Here is a 12,361-nt window from a genome sequence, read left to right on the forward strand (position 1 = left end):
CATTTAATTCACTTCATCTGTGATAGAGTATTCATACACCGCGCAAGCGTCACTAACGGGAGCAGAAAGTGTCGGCTCTGTTTTCACCTCCGCCCCGACTGCAAGCGGCTGCTCTCGCTGACTGCCGTCTGTAGCTGTGCTTCAAGGCGAACGCACCTCTTGTGTGGAGAACGTGACGGATGTGTCCACCCGCAGCCAATCTGCCTCTGACCGTCACTGGTTTCCACACAAATCACTTGGTTAGAGGGCATTACCAGCTAGTTAGAGGTTTCTGTTGCATCTTAATAACACTACACTAAACCAAGCTCATGTGTCATACTTTATGTGTTGGTTTGTCCAGGGTGTCCATATTACAGGCGCAACTGATAATCAATAAATCTGTTAAATTATTTATCTGATAAATCACTTTTTCTTTTTTTTTTTTTTAAAAGGCAAACTTTTTTTCACACACAAGTCAATGTTATACAACAATGTGCAAGTCAACATTACCTTAAGGCTGAAAAAAACATTATATTAAAGGGTCATGAAATATATAGTTCAGTCATGAAACTCTAGATGGCGCAGGCGACGGGTTGTTAACATAACGGATGATATTCAGAGAGTTAAACGACTTGGCACAGCTGATTGGTTTATTCTACATATGCAGCCAATGAGGTTACTGCCTTGCATTTATATGGCTGGCTGGCATTCACTAGAGATTCCTGCAGAGCACTTTCAGAGTTCTCTGAAACCCTCCACCTCCCCCAGCTCCACCTGTATAGAGCTGCAGTGGGGTTATTTTATATGCTATTTGGGCAGCAGCAGTATGTCTTAAATACTCACAGCACCGTATCGCTGTATGCAGTGGCAGTAGCAAGTACTTACAGGGACCTACTAGGACCTACATACACAATACACACACTATCAAAACTGCTCCATGAGTTATGGGTGAACAGTCTCTCATGAGGAGAGATAAGCAGATGTTTGTGTGTTGTTGTAATAGTAAATGACACAGCACATGAGAACAGCTCCAGTCTCGTCAGATGAGGTGTGTTACAGATGAACATACGGACACTGTCAGGAACTATTTATCTAGCAGAAGGGTGCCGTTCAATGATTTTACTTCAGAAAGTAATATATTTGTGCTTTAATACTGTGCCATTCAGCCATGATTATATTCACAATATAGCACAGCCTTACTGCTTAAAATGTCTTTATGTTGATTTCATTTAGAGATTCATTGGAAAATTAAATGTATTAATTACTTTTATTATTATTAATTAGATTTTAATGTTAGGTGCAATTAATCACAATTCCAGAATTCTGTGTAATCCGTAGGGCTGTAAAATCGATTCATTGTGATTAATCACTTCCAAAATAAACGTTTGTGTTTACGTAATATACTGTATATGTGTGTGTGTGCTGTGTATATTCATATGTATATATAAATACACACACATACATGTATATGTTTAAGAAATATATGCAATATAAATGATGAAGACGCTGACATTCACCCGATGTTGATATTGTCTGCTGGATTCATATGGATTAAGATATGATTCTTATATTTCTTGAAGCTTCAGAAGAGTTGAAGTGTTATTCAGCTGTGGTTGAATAACCTTTGACATGACGTGACTCTGCACACCGAATACTGCCGCGAACTGCTGCTGATTTTATTCTGTGTATGATTAAACCACAGAATAACATAGAGCGCCTGTGCTGCCATTTTAATGAACTATTTTTACATAATGAACTGTTTTTAATGTCTACATGTAAAGTCCTGAAGTGTGACTCCTGAATGTAAAGTCCTAGAGTAGCACATGACCCTGGTGTTTGTTCGCAGAGCAAGTTTTGAGAGAGTCCCCAGTGAAAGTGTAAATCAGCTCCTCTGAAACACTTCCAGTCTGACTAGACCTCGAGTCAGTATTGCTGTGTAATTCCTCCGTGTCCTTGTTTTTCAGATGAACCACAACCTTCTGCTGCTCCTGCTCTCCTTCAGTCTCCATCAGGTACGCTTCATCTTTGCTGGTATGCTGATGTTGTTTTGGTTTTTGTCGCATTCGATTATTTGCATTTCAGGGTGACGTTTGACCAGTGCTGAGTGATGTAAATGTAATGTCTTGTAAATTAACAACTGAAGAAACCTAATCAGCTCAAAGAGTGACAGACATGCTTGACTTTCACTGATCTGGCCTAGGGTTGTCATGATGCCAGTATCGACATGCCAATACCAGTGAGCTTTGTTCATTTTCAGTCATTTTAGTAATACTATAAAAACTGAAATGCTGTTAAACACATTCCATCATTTCAAACCCCACTGATTCAAAATGCTTGTATGAATAAAGTGAAGTTAAAACGAAGATGTCTTGTTGTTTGGACTGTGAGGTCCTCCGATAGCATTGGAAGACTGTATTATTGTTATCCTTTTCTGTCTTTTTTGGTATTGAAACACTGGCACTATTGACAGCCCTAATGCAGTCAGTTTTGCTGCAGAATGTGTGGTGATCCTGGATCAGCTGAGACGAGTGATGGTGTTAGTCTTGATTTTAAAGCGTTCAGACGCCTTCCTTCTGACTTTCCCATGTCGCGAGAGAAGCCTGGTCTCCTTCAAGTCCGTGATGCTGTGCATCAGTTAATCTTTACTGCAAGCCTCTCTTAACGTCATCATATTTCATTCTTTCAGAGCAGATAGGCCTATGTATAAATAGATTTCAGAGAAAAAAGCACATGCTTTTACTGAAGGAGAAACAGTCTAGAAACATGATCAAACACTTGGAAATCAGAATCTCATCTTCACGTGTCATCAGTAGTCACGATGTAGTTAGTTTGAAGACTGTGAAGCCTCACAGGATCATCTGTATCCCAGACTCCAGTTAAGCGCGGCTCATGTCTCATTCTGATCCCACAGACCGCTGCCATTCTCCATCTATAGCTTCACAGGCCAGTGCTAGTCTTGCTATGGATTCAGTGGGACATAAGGACTCGGCAGCATTCGATCCCGATGTGCTGAGCCAGTCAGACGACGACTTCATGTTCGAAACGAGAAAGAATCCATTCCAGGCGTTTCCCCCCGTGAGCGACGACTTTGGCGAGACCACTGCTGCCAGGAGATCAGTGGAGGTGTCAGAGAGTCCGTCTCCAGACCTGGTGCAGGACGCGTATGATGAAGCTCATGCGCAGTCAGAGGAGCTCGAACAAGACACTGATGCTGACGCACCCGTCTCCCTTTCATATGCTCCGTCCCACCTTTTCTCAGAAATCAACACGACGTCTGATGACCGACCGACGTCTCTCCCAGATATTCTCAAGTCGTCTCCGCTGAACCCTGACAAACTGGACTCGGGCTCATCAGAAGAAAGCCCTGATTTCAGCCCGGTTCACAGAAGTGTGGACAATTCCCCAAATTCCCCATTCCCTGCTAACAGTCCGATTGGATTTGACTCCAAGATCTTACTGCTGAAGGAGATGACTGAGGAGACGGAGGCCAGAGCTGTGCAGAAGGCCAAACTGGAAGCAGTGCAAAGTTTTGCCGCTTTCGATCTTGTGAAAGAGACAGACGTGCCTCCGAAGAGCGACGGCCTTCTGAAGGACAAAGAGGATGCTGAGGTGTTCAGCCAGACTGCAGTTCAGACGGCTGACAGATTTGAGTGTCTTAGCTTCCCCAGCGGAACGTCTCGAGAACCGTCTGATTCCGAGAGTCCATCTGCAGACTCCTTCTCCCCGGTGCTGGACGCAGTCACAGAGGAGCCATCGAGCTTCAGCGCGGAGCAGGAGCGGCGAGCCATCCAGGGGGCAATGGACACCGCTGAGGAGGTGTCCGAGCAGGAGGTCTCGTCTGAAGAGTTCGAGTTTGTGGAGCGGCCGCCGCGAGGAGCCTCTGAGGAGTTTCTGGAAATGCAGGACAGCCTGGCATTCATTAAACCATCAGAAATGCTGCAGGATGAGGACAGATCTCCTAAACTCGAGCCTCAGGAGGCTGCAGATCACATGCATGCAACCGAAGACGCAGAAAATCAAAGCTCTTACCATCTCCTCACCCAGGCGTCAGACAAACCTTCCCCTGCGAGAGGTGAAGCAGGCCTGGAATCTGATTTGCAGGAAATTTGCCCAGCTCCTGTAATCCATCCTCCAGTGGATAAGACCGGAGCTAAGGAGGAGGAAGCTGAAGTGGGCAGCATGTGTGATCTAAGCGCAGCAGCAGGTAAATTCAGCACAGACCGGCGTCAGTGCCATTACAGCACATGCTTCTTCACAGGACCTTTTCATTTATCCATCCTTTTCTGTCCGTGTACCTTCATCATTTGTGTTTTGTCCTTTATTCCCTCATCGTTCATGCATCTTTCATGCATCTCACCATTGGCACGGCCTGATAGATGTTGCGTAATGGCTGCATTTGCATGATCACCTTTCCCTTTGATTTGTTCAGCGTCCCACCGCTGTGGCCCAAGATAACAATGCGATTGGTTTATGATTGACTACTTGTGTCGTATTGGATTTAGGATCGTTTTTCTCAGATATAAATGAATGTGAACATCAGTTATTTGATTAACAGTTTGTAGTGGTCAGATGAGAGTATTGAGGGTTCAGTCGAGGCTCTTTCAGCCGTGATGATGAAGCGTGCTGTAGGTCACAGAGCGTCATGCTGGATCACTGCTGGACTGTGCTTACAGAGCACGCTAATGCTCTCAGTCAGACTGGACTTTATGCCTGGTCCTGCAGGTTTGTCAGGAGTAACGTGTGGTGATAGCATGCAGTAATGTTTGAACAGGAATGTCTGCGTTTATACCAAGCGTCCCGCATGAGTCCTGAAAAGTGAAGCCAAAGCGTCTCGATCGCCCCCAGGTGAGACAAACTATTTTTGAATTACAAAATTTTGAATATCAAATTACACTTCAAATAATTTTTTCTAAATACACTTTCTATCATTTTATGTAGTTCTTAGCATGCTGATGTATGTTCAATTGTTCGTTTTAGGGCTGCAACAAACGATTATTTTGATTATTGATTAATCTAAACGATTATTAGAACGATTAATCGTCTAATCGTCGATTATTCCACTAATTAATAAGTAGACTTGGATTGATTATTCACCTTTTGCAGTTAGTTAAAATATTGAGCTATATATATTCTAACAAATTAATAAAGGTAAGCACTTCAGCTTTTAAAAGTCATATTATGTAATTACAATTATAAAATTAATTTGTACAAATAAATATATTTGGCACGCAAAATGAGATGACAGAGAAACTCTCTCATTCACCATTTAATTAGCTATATGAAAAAGTAGCTGAATGACACATCATGCTGCCTAACATCTCCTTCTGTAAGTCATATGGGTAAGAAATAAAATAAAGGTAAGTGATAAGACGCTTTATTTTTGGATAAACTATTTTATTCACAACATAATCTCTCTTAAAATACAGTATAGGGTTATGCTAATCAAAACAGTCCTGAGCTAGATCAAGCTTCTGCAAACCAAACTATGACTTTAATGAAATAATATTTTCCCCCACTAATAAAAAGATTGTATCATTAGCTAGCTCCACACTGGAGAGCTGCTTTATAACAGAAAATCAGCTTGTAATTCTAACTGAAAGCAACACAGACTCTGGTTTTTTTATGTTTAATACTGTAAAGCTGCTTGATTTAAGGCTATTGCATAAAGTACTATATAAATAAACGTGAGGTGACTGGACTTGCTGAGCTTGTGCAAACATCCACATCGCTGTAATCAGATGCTTTCTTACCTGCTGCTTTCTCACCGCTGTCAGTTTTTGTTGTTTATTTTGTTATTGAGAGGAAAGCGCGCAGCATATATTTACATATTCATCCAAAAGCCGCTCAACAGCTTCAGGTTCGGCTGCGTTTGCTCCGAAGCGCTGTGTCTTCTTCTCTTGAATTGCATCCGGGAGAGCTGAATTACTGAATTACCGCATTACTGCAGGCTCTTACATTAGCTCATATGAGATCAAACGACTACTCGACAACAATATTTGTCTACAATTTTTTATTGTCGACGTTGTCGATAATGTTGACTAATCATTTCAGCCCTAGTTCATTTTTTTTATAAGTTTGCTTTTAATTAGTTATTTGATGCTATAAAAACGGGGTGTGGTGTGCGATTGTGATCTTGCGATTGGGTCTGCGGGAGTTTGGGCGGGACTTTGATACTGCAGCTCCACCTCACGATCACTACTGCGCAGACTGACGTACAGATGACATAATTTTCACAAGATGACAGCGGCCATACTGAGAATGTTTTGACTTCACTTTTCTATCGTGGAAGGAAGTGGAGATGCGTCGTCCATCTTTTTACAGTCTATGGTTTATACGTTTATAGTGTGGAGTTTAGGGGTGCAACGGATCGTAGATGATCCATGATCCACATGGACAGGCCCACAGGCCCCATGGTTCGGCACGCATGTGATTCGTGGATTAACTGTTACGTTTAGAGAGAGAGAGAGAGGGAGGCACAAATCAAACAGCGCGAGGACACTGCATTGATTCCTCTTTCAAGTCTGTTTGCACTTGAACGGATACATACACACAAAGCTGTGTCAAAATACCCGTTTTGGCAAGTATTCTGGTAAACACAGTCGGTTATGTCTTAAGTGACTGTAAACAGTGGCAAGAGAAACCGGATATGTGTCAGTATTGGTCTTAAAGAGACAGCAGCCAATAAATACCTGCTTCTGTCTGCCAGACTCTCTTATCATGCACTAGCTCTCGCTGCAGCGCGCGTGGTGTGGACTTGTGATGCTTGAATGTTGTTCCTTCTAGTTGTGCTGTTGATGTTTACAGACGTGTGGTGTTGGACTGACGCTCTGCTGTCGATAACAGATAAATGCAGATCTTTAGCTGAACGTGCTGCTGTAACAGAGGTGACCTTTGCTCCTGGAGAGTGTCAGTATCACACAGATAATCTGGCCAAAGGTTCTGGGTGTGGTGGGTCAAAAGTAGCGGTTGTTTAATGATTTGCTGCTATGTCTTGCAAAATGAGGTGGCCTAGAAGCAGAAGCGTTGCTTGCTGTGCGTATGTTGGCTCTGTTCACCTGGTTTAGACAGATCTGGAGTCCTTCACGCGGGACTCCGGTCAGACGCAGATCCTCACGCTGCCACACTGGGCTCATTGTGTGAAGGGACAGGTGCACACGCGTGATGGTGGCGTGTCCTGCGCAGGCCTGAGGCCAGAGATTCACTCCGTCAAATGCTTCTTCAAACAAGACCACGAAGCAGCCCTTTTAATGATGATGCTATCAAACCTTACTGTATTCAGATACCGTGGCATTTATGTTCAGAGACATTGTAGTGTCCAGAAACCACTTACTGCCTGAAACATGGTAATATCATGGTGTTACACTGTTTGAAGGAAATCCCATATTATTTGATGGCATAGTAGTTGGTATTTTGGTAGAAATTATGGCTAGCATAGTAGACTTCTCAAGGAAGTTTCAGTTCTACTGTTACTGATGTCACAAACCCGGGAAGAAGCTCGTTGTAGTCCCTACCAGTCTTTTTTGTAGTCCTTAAACAGTGATTTCTTTAAAAGAAAGTATCTCCCTTTGCACTGAACTCTGAGCGTTGTAACTTTGCAGACGATGTTTATGCTCTAACAGCAACATTACACACTAATTAAAGTTAAAAAAGTGAAATCATAATCAACCACCCCTTTAAATTTGTAAAGTTATCAGGAATGTAGTTTTTGCTTTGTCATGAATGGAGTATAAATTGAGGTGAGAAAAAAACAATTGAATGCATTTTGGCATAAGGCTAAAGCATAGAATGTGAAAAAAACTGACTGTAAATGACAGGTTTTGGGTGAATTTTCCCTTTATTTCTATAAAAGGATGTGTCACAGATCTGTGTGATGGGAGATGTGCTGTTAAACTCTGTCTGTGTTTTAGAAGAGGAGTCAGTCGTGAGGTGTTTGTGAGTGTAATAGTAGACCAAGGTGCCTCAGATGTGTGCTTCTCTTCCACGAGTGGACGTGTTGTGTGAGAGTACACACGTCCACAGATCTGTGTGATGGGAGATGTGCTGCTAAACTCTGTCTGTGTTTTAGAAGAGGAGTCAGTCGTGAGGTGTTTGTGAGTGTAATAGTAGACCAAGGTGCCATCAGATGTGTGCTTCTCTTCCACGAGTGGACGTGTTGTGTGAGAGTACACACGTTTATCATGGACAGGCATCAGTCACGTCATGCAATAGTTGATTTATGAGCAGGTGTTTATTCTGTGAATGTCAGTGAGTGTGATCTGAAAGTGGAATGAAGCAAACACGATCCTTGTGCATGTTCAGCAGTCATTATTATTATTAATCTCATTCTCTGCTTCATGTTCATCCCGTCCCTCAATCCCTGGCATCAGACGGAGGTCCCGTGAGGCTGACGTGTGTGTGTGTGTGTGTGTGTGTGTGTGTGTGTGTTTCAGTTCTGGAGCTGCTGTACTGGCGGGACGTGAGGTCCAGCGGGCTGCTGTTCGGCTGCAGCCTCTTCCTCCTGCTCTCCCTCCTCACCTGCAGCATCATCAGTGTGCTGTCCTACTCCACACTGGCTCTGCTGTCCGTCACCGTCTCCCTCAGGATATACAGGGGAGTCCTGCAGGCCGTCCAGAAATCGTGTGTGTTTCAGTTCTGGAGCTGCTGTACTGGCGGGATGTGAGGTCCAGCGGGCTGCTGTTCGGCTGCAGCCTCTTCCTCCTGCTCTCCCTCCTCACCTGCAGCATCATCAGTGTGCTGTCCTACTCCACACTGGCTCTGCTGTCCGTCACCGTCTCCTTCAGGATATACAGGGGAGTCCTGCAGGCCGTCCAGAAATCTGATGAGGGACATCCATTCAAGTGAGTCCAGATCAGAAACACTGTGTGTGTGTGCGCGAGTAAGAGAGAGTGTGTGTGTGTGTGTGTGCTGCTCTGCTCGTAGTGTAGTGTGTGTTCAGGTCTCATGTCACGACCCTTACATTATGAGTGTCTCTGTGATTCAAATCACTAAATAAACATACTGGAGTTGCTTGAATGACAAATGTTTTTTGAACTAATTTTTACAGACGGTACCTGGAAAAGGATGTAGCTTTGTCTAAAGATGTGGTGCAGAGACACAGTGATGCCGTTCTGAGCCGGATCGACCGCGTGTTGAAGGAGCTGCGGCGGCTGTTTCTGGTGGAGGACCTGATCGACTCGCTGAAGGTCTGAAGAGTCTTTCTGTGTAGTAAATGAGAAATACATAACCTAACCCTAACCTAAACATTTATACTGACTCAAGTAGAAGTTAATGTAGGTCATGAGGAAAAATACTGTTATTAACTGATATACTTAAAGGCGCAGTTCACCGAAAAAGGATAAATCTGTCATGATTTACTCCCCCTCATATCATTTCAAACATTTCTGACTTTCTTTTCTTCTCTGGAAGTGAAAAGAAGATATTTTGAAGAATGTTGCAGTCTGAACAACATTAGACCCCACTGACTTTCATTGTGTGGACACAAAACAGAGACATTTCTCAAAATATCTTCTTTTGTGCTTCACTGAAGAAAGAAAGTCATACAGGTTTGGAACAACATGAAGGTGAGTGAATGATGAATGAATTTGCTGAGTTATGCGGTGAACTAACCCTTAAAGCAGGGACCTTCAGCCCAGCTCCTGCAGTTTTCTGCTCCAACCGCAGTCAAACACACCTGAAGCAGCTGAGCAAGGTGTTCAGTTCTTCTTGATAATGACAGGAGCAGAGCTGCAGATCCCTGCCTTAAAGTATCAAAAGTACATTTCATAAATAGAAACTAAAGCTGGACAACTGCAGCGGAGCAAAATGTGCAAGATTTGCCTTTGGGATGTAGTGGAATATATGCATTCAATGGAAATACTCCAGTGAAGTATTAGTAGCTCAGATTTGTACAGTGAATGTACTTCGTTTCGTTCCACCACATGTCAGAGGCCTCAGAGGAGAATAAGTCTTCTTGAGTCAAGTCTGGAGAGAGCCGGGAGTAGCACTGCGTTAAGATTAATACACTGAAGGACAGAGCTCAAATACATGCCAATGTTTTCCAAAGATTGTAATGAGGTAGAGATTACGAAAGTGAGAGTACAGCATATGCGTAAATCTTTTATATATATTTGGATGTTGGCTTGATTTCTGTCCAGTACATAGAATCTGAAATTAAATAATGAGTAAGAACTCGTGCTACGCCCTCCTAACCACCCTTCCTCATTACGCCATCACAATAACCAGCATGTCTGTCTGTTCAATCTCCTTCCCCTTCCTCAATCCAGACAACAATCTACAGTCATGGCCACAAGTTTTGGCAATTACATAAATTTTGTGTTTTGGAGGTAACCATTGCTAACAAGAACACAATGATTGGAAGCACTTCTTCCCTCCTTTTATAGCAATCAGTCTGCTCTTACGATCTAATTAGTATGATAGTGATTAACCTGACTAGTACTCATTCACACTTTCACATGTGCTGCTGATATGATTAGTCAATTAATGTTAGCTGGTCAATTTGTGTCAGGATCATAAAACAGTGAAATTATTATTTTTTTTTATCTGATCACTCACACAATAATCTAGAAACAATGTGAATGAACACCAGAACAGCTTAAGATGCAAACTTTGCAAAACACTAAATTGATGTCACTGCCAAAACCTTTGGCCATGACTGTAGACTCTGGCTTCATCGACCTCGAGGCTCTCTTTTCAACAATAAATAACCTCCTCAAACCGAGTGATAACTCCTTCAACTCAATCCATTGCCCACTCCACTTCTACACATATTGCACCTCTGTTTGCTATTCAGCCTGTCTCAGTTTTCATGTGTGTGCACAACAGAGCTGTTCAACTGAATGGCAGGACAGAGAAACTCTGCTTGTGTTCTGGATCCCATCCCATGTAATCACTGAAATCATAAACTCTTCCTTCAGTTCTGGATCAGTCCCACAAACACTGACTGTTGTCATCCCTCAACTATCAGCTTTCAAAAAAATCATGGGTCATGATTAGGGCTGCACGATAATTGATTTTTTGCCGATATTTTTCAAATAATTTTGGCCGATACCGATATGTATTTCCTTTTGTTTTGAACCAACACCAAGTCTCTCCTTGCAGAACTTATAAACAAATTATCTTAAACTTTAGTTAGTTTTGAGCAAAAACTTATTTGCTAGTGTTACGACCCTGGTCTAGGTCAGGACTGCAACATAAACGACACAACAATGAATGGCTGTTTAAGTACTCATTTTAATTCTCTCAGATCAATTTTTCGTGCGATAGCAGTTTTGGAGAGTACAAACAATATCACCACAAAGAAATAAACAAATTAAAGAAACTGAGGCAAATTATCAGGGGTGAGCAAATGCCCAAAACAATAAACAAACAACACTCTAACTTCCCATAAAGAAACTAACTTCCCTGGGAATCAAAATAAAGAAACCAAAATACAACAGATCTAACCTCACTCCTTGTCTACCCAAAAACAGGAGAAAAGGATAATGGCCAAGTGGCTTATAAAAACAAATAAGGGACTCACCCCCTACAACCTCACACGTGGCTTACAAACATGAACAGTGAAACATTGAAGTTAAAGACATAAGGCTCTCACAACACATGGAGCTACAGCACTCCGTTAGAATATAGACTTGAGATCTCACAGCATTTTCACTACAACTTAACACACAGTTTTAACACCAGAGCAATCAAAGAGAGACATACAGAGCAATGATCATAACGAGCAGCAAGAGTGAGAGTGAGAGCACCCTCCAGTGAGATCCGAGGGAATTTATAGTACAGGTCTCATCTCTGGTCCACCCACCAGCAGTCTCTCATTAAGCCTTGAACCAATCCTTCTCTATATTAGAGGAGACAACAGGAACACATCCACAGCATACAATACGTCTTAGACGTAACAGCTAGATATAATAAACATTATTAAATTTTTTTTAAAAATGTGAGTACATTGAAAGCTTTGAAAATAACATCTCAGGTTACATATATAACCATGGTTCCCTGAGTAGGGAACGAGACACTGCGTCCTCTAGGGGTTGCTATGGGGAACGCCTCGTCGTGACCCGTGTCTGAAGCATACATTGAAAAAACACCAACTCGTTGGCCGGCGACAGCCATGACGTCACTACCGGTGCGACTATAGTATAAATAGGCGCCGGGAGCACACATCATTCACTTCTTCGTCTGAAACTTGCATCCACAGCATGGCAAGAAACCTAGAGGACGCAGTGTCTCGTTCCCTACTCAGGGAACCATGGTTACAAAGTAACCTGAGACATTCCCGTTCATGGGAACTTTGAACTGCGTCCTCTAGGGGTCGCTATGGGGAACGGTATACCCACGCCACCATGCTGAGGGGAGTGCATGCCAGAACCATGGCGAGCACTAA

At 42.8% G+C, this 12,361-nt stretch overlaps 1 protein-coding gene across 1 annotated transcript in view; it reads left to right on the top strand.

Moving 5' to 3' along the window:
• The window catches only part of LOC107571557 (reticulon-4-like), a 28,085-nt gene that overhangs the window by 7,700 nt on the left and 8,024 nt on the right, over positions 1–12,361 (top strand). Inside the window, exons 2-6 of the mRNA XM_016257878.1 lie at positions 1,944–1,991; positions 2,891–4,183; positions 8,409–8,548; positions 8,608–8,816; positions 9,023–9,161. Coding sequence (XP_016113364.1) covers positions 1,944–1,991; positions 2,891–4,183; positions 8,409–8,548; positions 8,608–8,816; positions 9,023–9,161 — 1,829 coding nt within the window. The remainder of the gene's footprint in view (positions 1–1,943; positions 1,992–2,890; positions 4,184–8,408; positions 8,549–8,607; positions 8,817–9,022; positions 9,162–12,361) is intronic.

The sequence above is a fragment of the Sinocyclocheilus grahami genome, unplaced genomic scaffold, assembly GCF_001515645.1.
Source record: "Sinocyclocheilus grahami isolate Dianchi unplaced genomic scaffold, SAMN03320097.WGS_v1.1 scaffold1613.1, whole genome shotgun sequence".
In the NCBI taxonomy this organism is placed as follows: Eukaryota; Metazoa; Chordata; class Actinopteri; order Cypriniformes; family Cyprinidae; genus Sinocyclocheilus; species Sinocyclocheilus grahami.